This window comes from Trichechus manatus, unplaced genomic scaffold (genome assembly GCF_000243295.1).
Source record: "Trichechus manatus latirostris isolate Lorelei unplaced genomic scaffold, TriManLat1.0 scaffold00038, whole genome shotgun sequence".
Taxonomy (NCBI): Eukaryota; Metazoa; Chordata; class Mammalia; order Sirenia; family Trichechidae; genus Trichechus; species Trichechus manatus.
This window is the reverse complement of record NW_004443974.1, coordinates 12,558,105-12,574,303: the sequence shown is the minus strand read 5'-3', so window position 1 is coordinate 12,574,303 and position 16,199 is coordinate 12,558,105. Positions and strand designations below refer to the sequence as shown.

The window sequence follows — 16,199 nt, the reverse complement described above, 5'->3', positions numbered from 1 at the left end:
TCCAGAGGCCACTGGGGTCCTCATCCCAGGGTACAGAGAAGAGAGGTGCAGTGGTGGTAGAGAGACCAGTTTAATGTGGACACTCAAGGCCTGGGTAGAGTGGGGAGTGCTCAAAAGTTGGGCAGGCAGGCAATGTGAGTGGATGGCAAGCCCATGACCTGGCTCCAGGAGGGGATGCCGGGCAGTGGGGGCCGGCTCAGGCAGGCAAAGGGGAGTGCCAAGAGGGTGGCCCAGACAGGCAGACCCACCATGGGATCCACAAGCCAGCCCTTGAGAAGGTACCTAAGCCAGGTGGTGAGTGTCCAGGCCAGAGCCTGGCTTGGGGAGGCAGGGTTGGGGCCTGGTTGGGCTCTCCCAGAGCCTAGTGGGTGGCATCACTGGAGGCCTCCCCAAGCTGCTGCTGGAACTCGAGGCGCGTTTGCCTGTTGGACTCGAGCAGCTCCTGGAGGCGGGCGTGGAGGTGGTCATTCTTTTCCTCTAGGTGGTCCAGGCAAGAGTTGATTTGGTCCAGCATGGAGTTGATGGCAGCGTATTCTGGGAGGAAGGGGAAGACACAGCCCAGGTCTCATGCCTCCTTGAGACTCAGAACTACCCCCACAAACACACTGTCCCCCAGCTGGCCTACCTTGGGGGCTGGGAGATAGCATCAAAGGGACCTTGAGCAAGTCCCTACCACTTCCTGAGCCTCAATCTCACCATCTGGAAAATGGATGGATACCAAAAAGGGAAAGGCTTTTCCCTAGGATTAGGGTGGTCACAGGATGGTCAGCCAGACAGTTTCTTACCTGGGAAGTCCTGCTACGTTCCAGGTCTCCTCTCTGCTTCCCTCAGTAGATGCCTAGAGCCCAAAGCCCATGTTCCTGTGTCGGGCATTCAAGGCATCTATCCCCAGGTCCTGCCTCACCTCCTCTCCTCCCCAGGCAGGCCCTATTCTCCAGCATTCTGTGGTTCCCTCCACCCTCAGGATAAAGCCCAAAGCACCCACCAGACTCTCCAAGGTCCTGCAACAGGACCCACCCCTGCTCCCTTCTTGAGCACCACCTCCCATGCCTTTTCTTTTCCACCCTCACACCTGCCTCTGCCTACCTCAGGCCCTTTGAACATGCCATTGCCTCTGCCTGGAACGCTCTGCGTCCTCTTTCTGTCTTCCTTCCTTCCTCTCCTCCTGGATGGGTCCCACTTATCCTTCAAGTCTCAGCATGGATGGTATCACAGGGAGCCCTCCTGATGCCCCAGACTGGATCAGGCCTCTATTCCTGACCCCACTGGTCTCCTCACCTCCACAGCCCTTGTCTCAGGATTTACTGCTGTGGTTATTTGTGTACGGGTCTTGTCTTGTTCACTAATGCTTCCCCAGTGCTGTCACTGTCACACAATTAGCATTTTGTTGGATGAAAGAATGAATGAATGAATGAAGCTTCTGATTTCTAGCCTCTGTGCCTTTGCTCAACTGTCCCGGCCACCTGGAATGTCCCAACCACAACAACCTTTCAAGGACCAGTTCAAAACACCTCCTCCTTCAAGAAGTCTTCCCTGGCCTCCTTCCTCCATGGCCACTCCTGACCAGTTCTCTCAGCAACACAATGTCCCTTGCCTGTGCCCAATGCAGAAGCCAGTTCTGAGCCAGCCCATGACTCAGGCCCCTGTGGCTCAGACATGCTCAGCTGCTTACTCAGGACCAAAGGGGAAGTAGCTGGTAGTGGTTGGAAACGGCCAGGGCCAGAAGAGCATGACTGGGATGTGGGTGCTAATGTGTCTGCATTCATGGGGAAGGGCACCCATCACTTCATGGATGACATGCCTCACAGAGGAAAGTCCTGGCAAGTCTCGGCTGCATCTTAGAGTCCAACTCTTTAGTGGTACAGATGGAGAAACCGAGGCCTCAAAGGCAGGGACCTGCCCAGGGACTTCCAGTGGGTCAGTGGCAGGGCCAAGACTCAGACTTGGGGGATAGGCAGACCTGGGTTTGACGTCCAGCTCTGCCAAGTCCCAGCAAGTTATTGTATCTCTCCGGAAAAGGGGGATAAGAACTGGGTGGTTGTGAGGATAGAAATATATCAAGAGTTCAGATAGGGTCTGGCCGCAGCAAGTACTTTATCGATGGTCATTATTATCAATATTTTGCATTATGTGTCATGGGACACAAGCCAGGAGAAGGGATGGGGGAAGCAGGTGTCCCCACACCACTCCTGTGCCGAGCTTTTTCTGTGTCAAGGGCACTTTCCAGCTCCAAGCCTTTGCCTTCTGCCTGGGACACCCTCTTTCCCACTGTTCTAAGTCCTGTGAATCTGCCAACATCATTCAATGTGACCTTCCTGGGAGGCCCTTCCAGATGCCCCCACCACAGCTGCAGCACTGCCTGGCCAAGGTCCTCCTGCCAATAGTGATTACACACATATCGATACAGGCCACCAGCATTTCCCAAGGCAGACCTAGAGCCCACCACTCAGCTCCCCAGTGGGAGGGCTTCTATCTCTTTATTGAAAGCAGACCCTGGGTGATAAAAATGTTCTAAAACTGATTGTGGTGATGGCTTCACAACTCTGTGAATATACTAAAAACTATTGAATTGTACACTTTAAATGGCTATATTGTATGGTATGTGAATGATATCTCAATATAGCTGTCCAAAAAGAAAAAAAAATCATACTTACCCCACATTTACTAAGTTTTTTCCTCTAAGTTAATAAACCAGTCTTTATTACACTAAAGAGAATAATAATAATAATAACCACTTACTGGACAGTTACATGCTTGGAAACCAGCTAAGTATTTTCCGTTCATTTTCTCATTTAATCCAGACACATCTCAGTGAGAGAGAGGTTAATCATTATTCCTAATTTACAGACGAGGAAACTGAGGCTCTAGAGGGTGGAATGGGAGCCACTGGTTCTGTCTCCACACTTTGCCCTCCACCCCCAAATTCCTCTGCATTCAACAGGCTGCTTTGTAAACAGGTCACATCAGCAAGGCTTGGATGGAGACCACAACAGCAAAGCCAGGGGCCTGGGGATGCTGACTCAGCAGAGCGAGCGCACCCACCCGTCAGCGCCTCCTGCTAATCCAAGCAGGCCCAAACCCGGCCCCACCCCCCTCAGGTGCCTCCGTCTCCGTAGAGGCTGAAGGAAGTGGCTAGAGCAAATCCCAAACGGCCAAATGTCCCTGAAGTTGCCTCAGTTTCCCCACCTGTAAACCGAGGCAGATCGTCCAGTTTTCCAATGCTGCACTTTCCAAGGACCCGCTCGCAAGCGCTCGCCCTGCACCCCCGAGGCGGCGCCTGCAACTCAGCACTCACCCAGGGATGGGAGAGAAGAGGGCTCTTCGGTCCCTTCCAAGCTCCAAACCTGGCCCCAATTCCCATCCCCAGGAGGGCACCCCTGCAAAGGCAAAGGTAGCTTCAGCTGCCCCTCTCTGTCACCTGCTTCCCCGAAGCCGTCGTCCTCCCCTTCCGCACCCGCCTCCACCGGCATGCCTAGGTCCCCGTTGGGGCCCGACATCGCAGGCTCGGGCGCCACAGGGGCCGCAAGAAGATGGAACACCAGGACCGTCGCACCGAAAGCCGGCGCTGGGCGGAACGTAGCAGCAGTGGGCAGAACGCCAGGCCGGAAGAGTGGAACGAGGGGGCGGGACGCGGCCTGGAGGTCCAAGTCCCGCCCCCGCTGCCCGCATCCCGCGGCTCCAGCTCCGCCCCCGTCCCGTCCCACTTCCAGACCCCGCCTCCGCGACCCAAGCTCTGTCCCGCCCCACCGTCAGACTCCGCCTTCACTCAGCCCAGGCCCCACCCCGCCCTGCCTCACAGTCAGAGCTCCGCCCACATCCCGCCTCTGCCCCGAAGCCCCGCCCCTCTCCTGGTCCCAGAGGAGAAGCCTAAGCGTGGATCGACTGGCATTCAGGTAAGGCAAACGGGCCTGTCAGAGGGGGGAGAGCAGCCCGAGACTCCCACTTTCCTCTTTCTACCGCTGGGGACCTCCCTGTCGGCGGACCAGACCATCACTGTGGGCAAAATCTGAGACGCGTGGTTTCCAAGTCTTCCTATGGCTTCGGAAAAATTTCCGTTCTGCAGCTCTCCTAAGAGTCACGGAGGGGCTACCTCCTCCCCCACCCCCAGCCCAACGGAGGTGGCCCACCCCATCCCCTGTCCTGGGCCTGCCGGCCCTTCAGTTCTCCTGGGGCTCTCAATGGCTGCCCTGTCCCAGCCGGCCAGATCCTGAGAGTGGGAATTCGGTCGGGACTCCAACCCTGGACCGGAAAGTAGAGGAAAGTCCGTTTTAGGAAGATCCCCATCCCTAGGCTTGGGGGCAGGGGCAAAGAGTGAGGCTCCCCCTAAGCTTCTGCTTTTCCCAAACCCCACCTAGGACTGTGTTTCATGTTATAAAGAAAATAGTTTGCTGACTTTATCAACAAAGAGAAGAGATAACCTAAAGATTGGGAGAAAATTTTGAGGAACCATATATCTGACAATAGTTTAATATCCAGAATATATAAAGGACTCGTACAACCTAACAGGGTCCCTGAGCGGCACAGTTTGTGCTTGTCCACTAACCTAAAGGTTGGTGGTTCAAACCCACCTGGCAGCATGGTGGAAGAAAGGCCTGGCAGTCTGCTTCCATAAAGATTATAGCTAAGAAAACCCTACGGAGCTCAGTACTACTCTGTAACACACAGGGTCACCATGAGTCAGAATCATCTTGACAGCAACAGGTAATAGGTACAACTTAACTGACTCCTCACCCATTGCTGGTGGAAATGCAAAATGATGCAGCCGCTGTGGAAAACAGTTTGGCAGTTCCTCAAAAAGTTAAACATAGAACTACTATATGACCCAGCAATTCCACTTCTAGGTATATGCCCAAAAGGATTGAAAGCAGGAATGCTAACAGAAACTTGTACACCAATGTTCATTGCAGCACTATTCACAATAGCCAAAAAGTAGAAACATCTTAAATGTCCATTAATAGATGAACGGATAAACAAAATATGGTACATACACATAATGGAGTATCACTCGTCATAAAGAGAAATGAAGTTTTGATACATGCTACGACTTAGATAAACCTTGAAAACCTTATGGTGAGTGAAATAATTTAGACACAAAAAGACAAATATTGTATGATCCCACATATTTGAAATATCTAGAAGATAGCAGATACAGAAAAGTGTCAGGGGACACAGAGTTCTGCTCTTCTGGTTGGTGAAATGCCATTGTCCCAAGGAGGATCTCTTATGGGTCAGCATGGGGCAAATGCCCAGCCGTCCTTCCTTCTCAGCCCCACTCAGACCTCCAACCTGCACGGCCCTGGCTCAGCCTCGCCTTTCCCAGGAAGACAACCAGTCCCAGGGAGCAGATCCTTCCACTGTTAGGACCCCCATCCCAACATGGGGACTGGGCAGGGAAGTCCCTCACCTTCTCCTGTTGGAAGTTGGGCTGCAGAGACCTGAGCCTGGGGCCCGGGGTTAGGGACCAGGGCCAGGGTCTGTAGGACCCCCAGACCCCAGACTCCCCAGCAGGACCAGCTCCACCCACAACATTTGAGGAGTGGCCATTCTCCAGAGCCTAAACAGATGCTGGGGCCTAGTGCCATGGGCGTAGGCAGAGGGAGGGAAGCGACAGAAGTGGAGGGCACTGGGAGACCCCTATTCATGGGCCTGGCTTGGCTTCCAGCCAGGGTCTAAGAGCAGCCCAGTGGAAGCTCGTGATCCTGGAGGGAGCAGGATGGGTGGATGGAACAAAACTGTGGTCTCATCCTCTACTTATGAAAGAGACTTCATCCTGGAACAGGACTGGGCCCTGCTACCCATGTGGCTGAAAGAGGAGGGCAGGAGGCAGAGGCCACCTTTGTGGCTGGCACCTTCTCCAGTCCCAGAGAGCAGAGCTGACCTAGATCCCACCCATCCCACACCTGTGGTATAGGCCCACACACCAGACCAGAGGAGAGAACAGCCACTCCCTCTATCAGCTGGCCCTGATTGAAGGAGGGGGTATGTGCCTTGGCTCGGCCCTACCTCTGGGGCAGCTGGACACTTCCCACCTAGGATGGGGACCCTCTCATCCTCCATCTCATGAGCCCTATCACCATTCTCTCTCCAATCCTGTGTGCTGGGCTGACTAATGGCCCCAAAGATATCCAGGTCCTAATCCCTGGAACCTATAAATGTTACCTGATTTGGCAAAGAATATTGAAGATACCATAGACTGCCAAAAGAACGAACAAATCTATCTTGGAAGAAGTACAACACAGAATGCTCCTTAGAAGCAAGGATGGCAAGACTTTGTCTCACATACTTTGGACATGTTATCAAGGAGGATCAGTCCCTGGAGAAGGACATCATGCTTGGTAAAGGAGAGGGTCAAGAAAAAAGAGGAAGACCCTCAATGAGATGGATTGATATAGTGGCTGCAATGATGGGCTCAAGTATAACAATGATTATGAGGATGGCACAGGACTGGGCAGTGTTGCGTTCTCTTGTACATGGGCACTATGAGTCGGAACTGAGTTGACAGCACCTAACAACAACATCTGGGAAAAAGATTTTTGTGGAAGTGATTAATGATTTCAAGATGGAGAGGTTATCCTGGACTATCCAGGTATCCCTAAATTTAATCATAGTATCCTTATAAGAGGTAAGCAGAGGGAGCTTTGACTACAGACAGAAAAGAGAAGGCGATATGAGGAGCTCAGCAGAGAGAGAGAGAGATTGGAAGATGCTATACTGTTGGATTTAAAGATGGAAAAAGGGGCCATAAACCAAGGAATACTGTTCTAGAAACTGGAAAAGGCAAGATTACTGATTCTCTTCTAGACCCTTCTCATGGAGTGTTGCCCTGTGTCTTAGTCATCTAGTGCTGCTATAACAGAAATACCACAAGTGGATGACTTTAACAAAGAGAAACTTATTCTCTTACAGTCTAGTAGGCTACAAGTCCAAATTGAGGGTGCCGGCTCCAGGGGAAGGTCCTTGTCATCAGTCTTCCCTTGGTCTGGGAGTTTCTCTGCACAGGAACCTCAGGTCCAAAGGACACACTCTGCTCCCAGTGCTGCTTTCTTGGTGGTATGAGATCTCCATGTCTCTCTGCTCACTTCTCTCTTTTGTATCTCAAAAGAGATTGGCTTAAGACACTGCCTAATGTTATAGACCTCAATATAACTGCCACTAATCCATTTTATTACATCACAGTGATAGCATTTACAACACATAGGGAAATCACATCAGATGATAAAATGGTAGAGAATCATTTAATACTGGGAATCATGACCTAGCCAAGTTGACAGATATTTTTGGGGAACACAATTCAATCCATGACACCCTGCCAACACCTTGATTTCGGCTCAGTGAAACTGATTTCAAACTTCTGACCTTCAGAACTGTAAGAGAACAAATGTGTATTGTTTCAAGCAACCAAGCGTGTGGGAATTTGTTAAGGCATCCAGAAGAAACTAATATACCTGTTGACTCAGGAGAAAACACAATGCCCGATTTGTGCCCTAAGAGCTTGTTCCTTAAAGGCCCAGAGGGCCTGGGTGGTGACAGGAAGCTTGGGCCAAGGTAAAGAAGCTGGATCTGCTGCCCACAGTGGAGCTGGAGGTCATGCATGCTGGTCTCAGCTTCTTCCCCTTGGCCAGCTTTGGATATCTGGCCATAGTTCACTGGACTCCCATTTCAGTCTGGGGCCTTTTTAGGCTTGGGCATGGGCCCCCGTCTCTCGCTCGCAGCCTGCACCAAGCTGGTCTGCCCAGAGTCTAGCCCCACTTTCCAAGGCTGCTGCAGCATTTGGTGGAAGTGAGTCTCAGGCCTGTCCTGTTATCTGGGGGACTGAGGCTGGGACTGCTCACAGCTCCAGTATCTCCCCCTGCCCCTAGACAGGTGTGTATGTCTATGGGGTGGGTAGCCAAGTTTCTTCAGGGCCCCACTCCCTCTGGCCTCTGACCTTGCGAGAGGAGAAGAGGTCAGGGAAGAAATTCCTGTTGTATGATGCAGACACAGAGGAGCTGCAACTGTGGCCAGTGAGTGGACAGGGCTTTGCTCATCCCCAGAACACAGGCCCAGCCAAGCAGTGGGTACAGACTCCTGATCCCAGGGCCTGGAGTTTTGGAGTCTTCTACCTAGAAGCTGGTAGCATCACCCTTCCAACCCCCTACCTCCCCACCCTCCACCCCCATCCTTGGCTTCAGAATGGTCCCCAGAGTGGTCCAGAAGTGATCATGGGGGAGGCATGGCGTCAGAGACAAAATTCTGAATGGTCAGCATGGGCACTGCCACCTATCAAGTGAGGGCAGAAGGGTAGATACTGGGCCCACAGGGGCCTGGCAGGGGTCAGGGGACCACCCCTGTTGATCTCTCTGCCTGGCATAGCCTCAGGCTGGGCGTGCACCCTTTCTGCCTAGGCTGCTATGTCCCAGTACCCACATGGGTCCCGGAGAGATGGGGGCAGCTGCACCTCAGCCACTCTAGGGCCCCTGCAGCTCTCAGCCCTGGCTGGGCCTCTGCTGCGGAGCCTGTTGCAGGCATCTGAGTGTGGTCATGAGGTAAGGCCCCATCTATCTTCTGGACTGGGTGCCCTTTGCAGGCAGGGGCATGTGAGAGCTGCCCAGGGTTGGGAGCTTGGAAATGCTCAATCAAAGCAGGAGTGAGTGAGGTATTTCTGCATGGAAGGGCTCGGGGGCAGTCACCTGTGAGAGGGCTGAAGCAGCCCCTTGAATCTTCTTCCCTTTGCCCCTTTGCTCTGTAGCTCTAACATCTGTGTGGGTTCTGTGGCCTCCATCCCTTGATGGGAACCGAGGGGCCCTAGGAGCGATGCCAGTGAGAACCTGCCCCTTGCCCCTCCTCCCATGGCCCAGGCGTCAAGGAGCACAGTCTCAGGGCCCTAGTGGTATGTGTTTATTTAGCAGGCAATACGGGCTGGATCAGGAAGGTGGCCAGGAACAGGGAGCATGCTCCTCAGGCCACGCCAAGTGGAGGGTCTTCTGGCTCTCTCACTGCTGTTGGGGCTGGTGAGGGTGGCTGGGGGCACGCTGGGCAGAGGCCAGCCCCTCCTCAGGGCAGCCATACTCACTGCAGTCATGCATCATCGATGCACTGGTCTGTAGGGGAAAGAGTCAGTCAGAACAGCAGGGGTGTGTGTATGTATGTGTGTGTGCGTGTGAAACCTGACTGCCTGGGCCCCTGCAATTCCCCTGCACTGTCCCAGGCCCCAGCATGGCCCATTAGCAGGTCTCGGGGTTCCCTTCAGGGATGGAGTCACAGAGGAGCCAATGAAGGGGGTGGGCAGGAGCAGGAAGAGGAGGGAGAATGTGGGAGAAAGGCCTGGGAGAGGGCTGACCTGGGGACACCCAGAAGGCAAGTGAGGCCCAGCCCCACACCTGCATAGGCACCTAGGCCTCCTGCCTGTTTTCTGGCTGAACCCTGGCAGCCTCTCAGCCTGGAAGCTGGGGGCTTTCTGAGTGGGCTAGCAGGAGCTCTCTGCCCAGACCAGGTCACCTGAAGACAAAGGCACCTCCCAAGTCAGTGGAGAGCAAGCCCCAGGGTGAGGGGAGTTGGCTCAGGACAGCAGGACCCAGGGTGGGGGGAGGTAGCCCAGGGCAGTGACACTGGACCTGGACCTGGACCTGAAACTTCCATCCTGGTAACCTGTTGGGGAGGAGCACTTGGGGCCCAGATCCCCGCAGGGCCCACAGACCCAGGGTGGGACAGGGTCTTCCTGAACCCAAAGTGGCTTCCATGGGGCTCCTGGGCCATCCATCCCTCAGACCCCAGTGACTGGAGCAGAGGACCGAGTCCTCCTCCCTCCCATTCCCTGGTGCAGAGGCATCAGGCCTGGACAGTCCCCATGTCCCCTTCTCCTTCCCCTGACCAGCCATTACCAATTGGGACAGAGAAGATGATGTGGTCATCAGTGAGGCCCAGAGATTTGGCAAAGCGAACGAAGCGCTCCTTCAGCTCGGTGGTCAGCTCCTTGGTTCTCCCTGTGGCCAAGACAGCCGGTTCAACCCGTAAACACTCCATAAATATTTTGAATGAGGGAAGGAGACCTCAGACCCCTTCCTCACAGAGGGTTTAAGGAAAGACCTCTCTCCCTGGCCTCCCAGGAGTTTAGAGCAGAGCTGGAGGGGATCTTGGGGTCTGGGTGGGGATGGACCTCCCCTGTCTCGAGTGTGGCTAGGAGCTGGGTCTCCGAGGAGCAGGGGTGAGGACTCACCGTACAGGGTGGTCTTGAAGTACTCCTGATTTTTAGTAACCTTCTTGAAGAACACTATGGCAAACTGGTTGTAGTTGGTGGCTGCCACCCGCACCGTGTAGCTGTGCAAATCTGGGAAACCTGCGGGTGGGTGACAAGGGGTAAACCCTGCCCTGGGGGAGGAAGGGGCTGCCCCCTACCCCGTATAATATCATCTGTATAGAGGGGTAGGGTGGTCTGTGCCCCTTCTGGGAGGATCTGGAAGGATCCGAGCCCCTGAGCCCAGGGCCCATGCCTCAACTGCGACTCACTCTTAATGTTGCCCAGGTTGAACTGGCCTGGCAGGAAACTTGGGACAAAAGTTCTAATCCAGTGGTAACAATCCTCATTCCTGTGGGAGTGAGAGATGGGCAGTGAGAGAGATGACACAGGCTTGGGCCCCCTGGGCTGGACAAGATGGGGGCCAGGGCTGCAGCTGGAGGGGCTGGGATTCTGATGTCCCCAGCCCAGCCCAACCCACGACAGCTCATCCCCCTTCTACAGCAGGAGGTTCCACCCCACGCAACTTGATGAGCCTGGCTGTTTCCCCTGTGAGCCTGTCCCTGGTTGTCCCTGCCTGGCCTGCTGCCCCAGGCCACCTGACCCTGTTCAGACCCTCCCTGCAGCACCCACTGTCCTCTCCTCAGGGCTGCCTCCCCTGGGTGGCTTTCCCTACCTACTGCCCCACCCCCAGCACTCATTCACTCCCTACTCTTTTCTTGCTGCTTCCCTTTCTATAACCTCTCCTGGGTGATTTACCCTCTGAGACTCTAGTCTGCTCCATGCCAAGAACGCCACTAGCTCTTAGACCAACACTGACCTCTCCCGAGTCCCACCCTCTGAGAACAGGGGTCATCCTGCCCCCCTTCCTGGCAGCCCAGAACTTAGCTCTCCAAATGTGCCTTCCTCTGCTCCTTGCTCCACAAATGCTGCAGCCCCAGACCACCCAGTTGCTAGAGCCAGAAACCTGCAGGGGTGGGATTATTCTTAGTTCCCCCTCTCCAAATCCTAATCTGCCCTGCCCCTGTCATCTTCACCTGTGTGACTGACCAGCCTCACTTTCTCCGGTCTCCCATCATCCCACTCTGCACCCTGCATTCCCTTCCCCGCTGTAGCCCCAGGACCCTGCCAGCTCCTGTTCAGGGCACCCAGGCTGACGGCTGCCTGCTTCCTGAAGGAGCAGCTCTCTCTGACTCAACTGTCTCCTGCAGTGAATGCCCTATACCTCCTTCTGAGGCAGGTTAGCTTCTTCAAGGCCCAGCCCAGAGGCCACCTCCCCAGAAGGCCTCCAAGAAGACTCAGGTGGGATTCTAGGCTGCATCCAGTATCCTTCCTCCAGCTCCAGGACACCCCTAATCTCTCCATCTTGTTTGCTGAGGATTGTCTGTGCCAGTTCCACCAGTGTCTTGTGTGTGTCTGCACTGAAGTGACCACTAAACGTTGGTTGGATGAATGAATAAATGAATTAATCCAGTAAGGAGCCGTGGGATGAATAACTGTATCACTCAGCTTGAGTCATCCCGTGGCTTTGACATCTGTCTGCTTCTCAGACCCCTGGGGTAGGCTCCCAGGTCCCAAGTGCTGCCCCAGGGGGAGGCGGCTCTCACTTGAGTAGGGTGGAGGTAACATTGTAGCTGCCATCTTCTTTCAGCTCGTAGGTGGTAGCGTACATCTTAAATTGGCCTTGTTCTTTCGAAACTGCATTGCCCCCCAGGCCGATGACGTACCACTTGCCCTGGAACTGCAGAGGGGACTGATGATGGGCAGAGCCCAGGTACAGACCCAGCAACCCTCCCTCTTGCCCCATCCCTGCTGGCACCTCTGGGAAACCTGGCCCAGAGGGGCAGGGGTCTTCCATCAGGGGACCTGTAGGCAGGGCTGGACTGAAGCCTGGGCCCTGGACTCCCTGAGTAGTGCCCCCCTCCCCAACAAAAGGACTCTTTAAGTCTCTGCCCCTCTACCCCCATTCCTCCCTGGGCCCTCCCTGCAGGATGCCCCTCCAGGCCCCTTACCTTGTCGTGCTGGAAGTCTGGCTGCAGAGGGACCCTGAGCAGAGGAGGGGCCGGGATCAGGTCCGGGGTATGTCTCCGGGCCTGGGTCTGCAAGGCTCCCAACAGGGTGAGGCCGAGCCACAGGAGGCTTAGGGGCATGGTTCCTGGGCTGAGGAAGCCTGAGTTCCAGGCAGCTACTGAGCCTGGCAGGTAATGAAGGAAGAGGAGGCGAGTGAGGAGACTAGCCTGGAGATTCTATTTATAGGCCTACCTGGCTGCCAGCCCGCCCCAGGGTGGGGTGGTCCATCCTTTACCAAATCCAGGAAGGGTGAGGCAATTGCCAGCAACTCCTTCTGAAACATTTAGCAAGATTTCTTCCCCTTTCTCCTCCAGGTCAGGATTGTGCAAAATAGAGGGGCAGGAAGGGCTGCGGGAAGGGTGGTGGGAGGGACATTCCCCAGAGCCCTGCACTTCCTGCAGGCATGAGGGCACCTCCGCATTCTTTGTGCCCCTTCCCTTCACTCTGAATTTGATCCCTGAGCTGGACAAGCTGTCATCTCTGACCTTCATGAGCCCTTGCTCTTAAGCCCAGGGTGGGGCATGTGTGGCGAGGCCCCCTCCCTGCACCTACTGAAAACAGAATGCCTTACCCCCCAGACGATGTGCTGTTTCCTGGTTCTCCTAAAGGACAGGGAAGGGGGTGGGGTCAGGGGGGCGGTGGGTGGGTGGTGGCTGACAGTGGACCTTCCTGACAGGAGAGGACACAGTGTCTCTACTCTGAGCCAGCTGAGTCCAGATCCTGGCCCTCCCAGGAGCCCACACCAGGCCCTGGCACAGGGTGAGATGCCAGAGAGACTGACCTGGAAGTGCGCCTCAGCTTGGGAGTGCTCCCCGCCTTAAGTCAGTGCATCCCCTCCTCTATGTCCCATTTGCAGCACTCTAGGCAGTCATTGGGGGCCCAGTGGGCAGAGACCCCAAAGGGGACACGTGGGCCACATATGTGGCCTTCAGCAGAGCAAAGCACTTAGACCGCAGTCCCAGCTCCATTCTGGAGCCCTGGTGTGGGAAAGATGAGGGGTGTGCATCTGCCCTTGGTAGGGCAGGCATACCTTTAGCCTGGTGGGCTGGGCCCCAAGGTGGGTGCTCCGCCCTGCTGCTCTGGATACTAGTTGCTTTGAGTCACCGAGAGTGTGAGGACATGGGCTTAGCCTTGAGAGGTTATCAAGACCACCCCCCGTCTCTGGCCAGGCAGATTGGAGACAAGCCTGGGCCTTGGGCTGGATGCCCAGCGTCTCCCAGAGATAGTTGATCTCAGCTTTGTCCTGGAGAGAAAGTTTCCTCACTAGGGGCCTGGCCAGTGTCCTTGGGAGGCAGTGACGGGTCCCAGCCCCGCTGCAGTATCTCCCAGAGATGGTTCACCCATGAGGACCAAGGCTATCCTGAACACCTAGTGCCCTCTTTCTGACCTCAGGCTGAATTGAGGGTTTGCTGCCTCAGATGGGCCTCACAGGGACCCCACTGGCTCTACCCAACAGCTGCTTAGGAATCAGTGTCCCAAACCTGAGCTCTGGGGCAGCAGGGCCCTGAGTGAAGCAGCTTTGGAGGGAGTCCTAAGCTGGTAGGCAGGGTGCAGCCTCAGCCCCCACTAGACACACACACACCCCAGCCCTCTCAAGCCTGTCTTGCCCTCCCTGTGGGGGTGATGAAAGGGCAGGAAGAGAAAATGAGCAAAACTGCACGCGAACAATGTTGATGTTGCCACCAAAGCCCGCCCCCCCGACCTCTGGCCTCACAGCCCCTGGTGGCTCAACCCCTGTTCAAAGATGCTACTTTCTTTGACCTTAAAAGGTAACTTTGAGCCTGTGGTAACTGTTGGAAATGGGGATACTGGTGGATGGAGCCCCAAATAATTTTAAGTTAGGGGAGGGTCAGCACCCTGGATCATTGAAGATACACTGGACAGAGTATTCTGGACCCTGGAAGTCAGGAGGCAGAGTCACCCCAGGTGGGGCTCCAGGACATGAAATGGGGCAAGGGGCGAGGGGAGGCACAGGCTGTGCATTATGAGAGAACTAGGGCTGGGTGTAGGAGGGGGACAGCCTAGCCCAGGGGCCCCCAGGCTGAGTTTGAATCCTGGCTCCTCTAGGTGCATGTACCCCACCCCTCCAGCTTCCCCCTCTACAGATTCAATGAGGCCATGCAGGACAGAACCTGGGAATTTGGGTGTCCCTGCATGAGGTCTTCTTTGAGTTTCTGTCCAAACCCACATCGGTCCCATTCTTCTATCTGAACTGGCTCCAGGCCTCTTTCAGACCCACTGGCCTTGTCTCAAGGAGCCCTGGTGGTACAGTGGTTAAGCACTCGGCTGCTAACCAAAAGGTCAGTGGTTTGAACCCACCAGCTGCTCTGCAGGAGAAAGATGTGGCAGTCTGCTTCCATAAAGATTACAGCCTTGGAAACCCTATGAAGCACTTCTACTCGGTCCTATAGGGTCGCTGTGTGTTGAAATCGACTTGGAGGCAACAGGTTTGGTTTTCTTGGTTTTGGCCTTGTCTCTCTCTGTGTCCCTGTCTCTGCCATCGGGCTTTGCCTCTGGTGACACCAGTGACAATCATCTCATTATCCTTTCCCCACCTGGCTGCTTCCTGCTTTCTTTCTCAGCACAGTCCTGGAGGTTGGATGGTCCAGGAGCTGGCGGATGGGATGAGAGTGAAGGGGACGAGGCCTGTTTGAGTCTCAGCTGTGCGGTGTCCCAGCCAGGTCTCTTGGGGGTCCAGGGACGGTCATAGCCGTGGCTGGGGCAGAGGCCAGGCCAAGAAGTGGAAGATCCTGGTCAACGAGTGCTCTGCGCTAGGCTGGCTGTGGCTGGAGGGGCAGGGGCTCAGCTGGGGGCACTTACAGCTTTCTGCCTGAGGAAGGGGAGGGGTCTAGCAGACTCAGTGGATAAAGGTGATGAAGGTGAAAGGCTTCTCACCCTCTTCAGAGTCCAGCAGGGTTGGGGGGACTCCTTCTCAACCTCCAACACACACCTCACACAAGTTGTGAGACTCAGCTCTCGGGGGGCTGGGTGAGGACCATGGTGTAGACCTTGGACTCCTGACTAGCTCCAAGGGCTCAAGGGTGGTCAGTACACTGGAGGCCTGCACTCCTCAGAACTCCCTTGGAGGGGGCTCGAGGGTTCACACTGTCTAGAGATGGGGCAGTCCCTTGGCCCTGGGGCTCTCGTAATGGTCTGAACCACAAGTGTGTCACCGTGTGTGGTACAACACCCACTCTCTCATCTCCCCTTCCCCTCTGGTTTCCACTGTGGTTCCTAGAGGAGGCAGATCTGATCCTGCAGGACCCCGGGTGTCGGCCCAGCTGGGCAGCAGTGAGACATCAATCCACCTGCGTTCTGTCTCCAGGAAGCGGCAGCTGTTTAGAGTGCAGCCTGCACAACCCTGTCTTGGGAGAAGCTAGGGCTGGGCCTTTGGAGTCCTGCTTGGGGTTAGCAGCTGCAAGAGCTTAAAAACTGTCACACCCCTGTGGCAAGGAGCCAGGAGAACAAGGGCTCCTGCCTCCCCCACCCCATAGGGGTCTTCTCCCCCCACCCACTATGTTGTCCAGACCACCCCCACTGTCTCTGGTGGGTCGCTCTCCTCCCATTCCCACGCCCAAGAGGAAAGCCTCTGAAGAAACAGCAGCAGCCTGTCCTCCCAGAAAGGCCTGTGCCCACCCCTGGTCTAATTCACCTGTGAGGGCAGTGAGACACTCCCTGGTGGTGCTTGCATCCTGGTAATCTAATCTGGGTCCCTAGTCTGGCTTCCAGAAGCCCTTGAGCAGCATCCAGCCTGGCCATGGATGGTTGAGGCCAAAGAAGCCCCCTCTCACCTGTTTGAAGGGCTGGGCAGGAGGTCTCCAGGCAGGTAGGGACTAGACAGGCTTCTTGGTACCTCCTTGGACACTGAAGGGTCAGGCTGGGCACCCTTTCCCTGGGAGTGGGAAGAACCACTTAT

At 55.3% G+C, this 16,199-nt stretch overlaps 2 protein-coding genes across 3 annotated transcripts; both read right to left on the bottom strand.

Annotated features, from left to right (window-relative positions):
• Window positions 1-51: 51 nt before the first annotated feature.
• On the bottom strand, window positions 52-3,617 carry BBLN (bublin coiled coil protein). 2 transcript variants are annotated; one of them, XM_023730769.1, is made up of 2 exons: window positions 3,296-3,617; window positions 52-534 (listed from the first exon to the last, which is right to left on the bottom strand). In XM_023730769.1, the coding sequence occupies exons 1-2, from the start codon at window positions 3,495-3,497 to the stop codon at window positions 362-364; spliced, it is 375 nt and encodes a 124-aa protein (XP_023586537.1). In that variant the 5' UTR covers window positions 3,498-3,617; the 3' UTR covers window positions 52-361. The 2 variants fall into 2 exon arrangements, with proteins under 2 accessions (XP_023586537.1, XP_004375768.1); XM_004375711.2 differs by having other exon boundaries at window positions 3,419-3,617.
• A 5,245-nt stretch (window positions 3,618-8,862) lies between these two features.
• Window positions 8,863-12,432, bottom strand: LCN2 (lipocalin 2). Its single transcript, XM_004375828.3, has 6 exons — window positions 12,226-12,432; window positions 11,821-11,954; window positions 10,486-10,565; window positions 10,196-10,315; window positions 9,861-9,962; window positions 8,863-9,080 (listed from the first exon to the last, which is right to left on the bottom strand). The coding sequence occupies exons 1-6, from the start codon at window positions 12,361-12,363 to the stop codon at window positions 9,058-9,060; spliced, it is 597 nt and encodes a 198-aa protein (XP_004375885.2). The 5' UTR covers window positions 12,364-12,432; the 3' UTR covers window positions 8,863-9,057.
• Between the last annotated feature and the right edge of the window lie 3,767 nt (window positions 12,433-16,199).

What these genes read in the sequence shown, in the direction of transcription:
- LCN2 (XM_004375828.3), bottom strand. Translation starts at nt 12,363, where the DNA reads ATGCCCCTAAGCCTCCTGTGGCTCGGCCTCACCCTGTTGGGAGCCTTG. An exon ending in CAACCTGGGCAACATTAAGA is followed by an intron (nt 10,316 to 10,485) that starts GTGAGTCGCAGT and finishes ACCCACCCGCAG; the next exon opens with GTTTCCCAGATTTGCACAGC. An exon ending in CATCTTCTCTGTCCCAATTG is followed by an intron (nt 9,081 to 9,860) that starts GTAATGGCTGGT and finishes TTTCCCCTACAG; the next exon opens with ACCAGTGCATCGATGATGCA.
- BBLN (XM_023730769.1), bottom strand. Translation starts at nt 3,497, where the DNA reads ATGTCGGGCCCCAACGGGGACCTAGGCATGCCGGTGGAGGCGGGTGCG. An exon ending in CTCTTCTCTCCCATCCCTGG is followed by an intron (nt 535 to 3,295) that starts GTGAGTGCTGAG and finishes CCTTCCTCCCAG; the next exon opens with AATACGCTGCCATCAACTCC.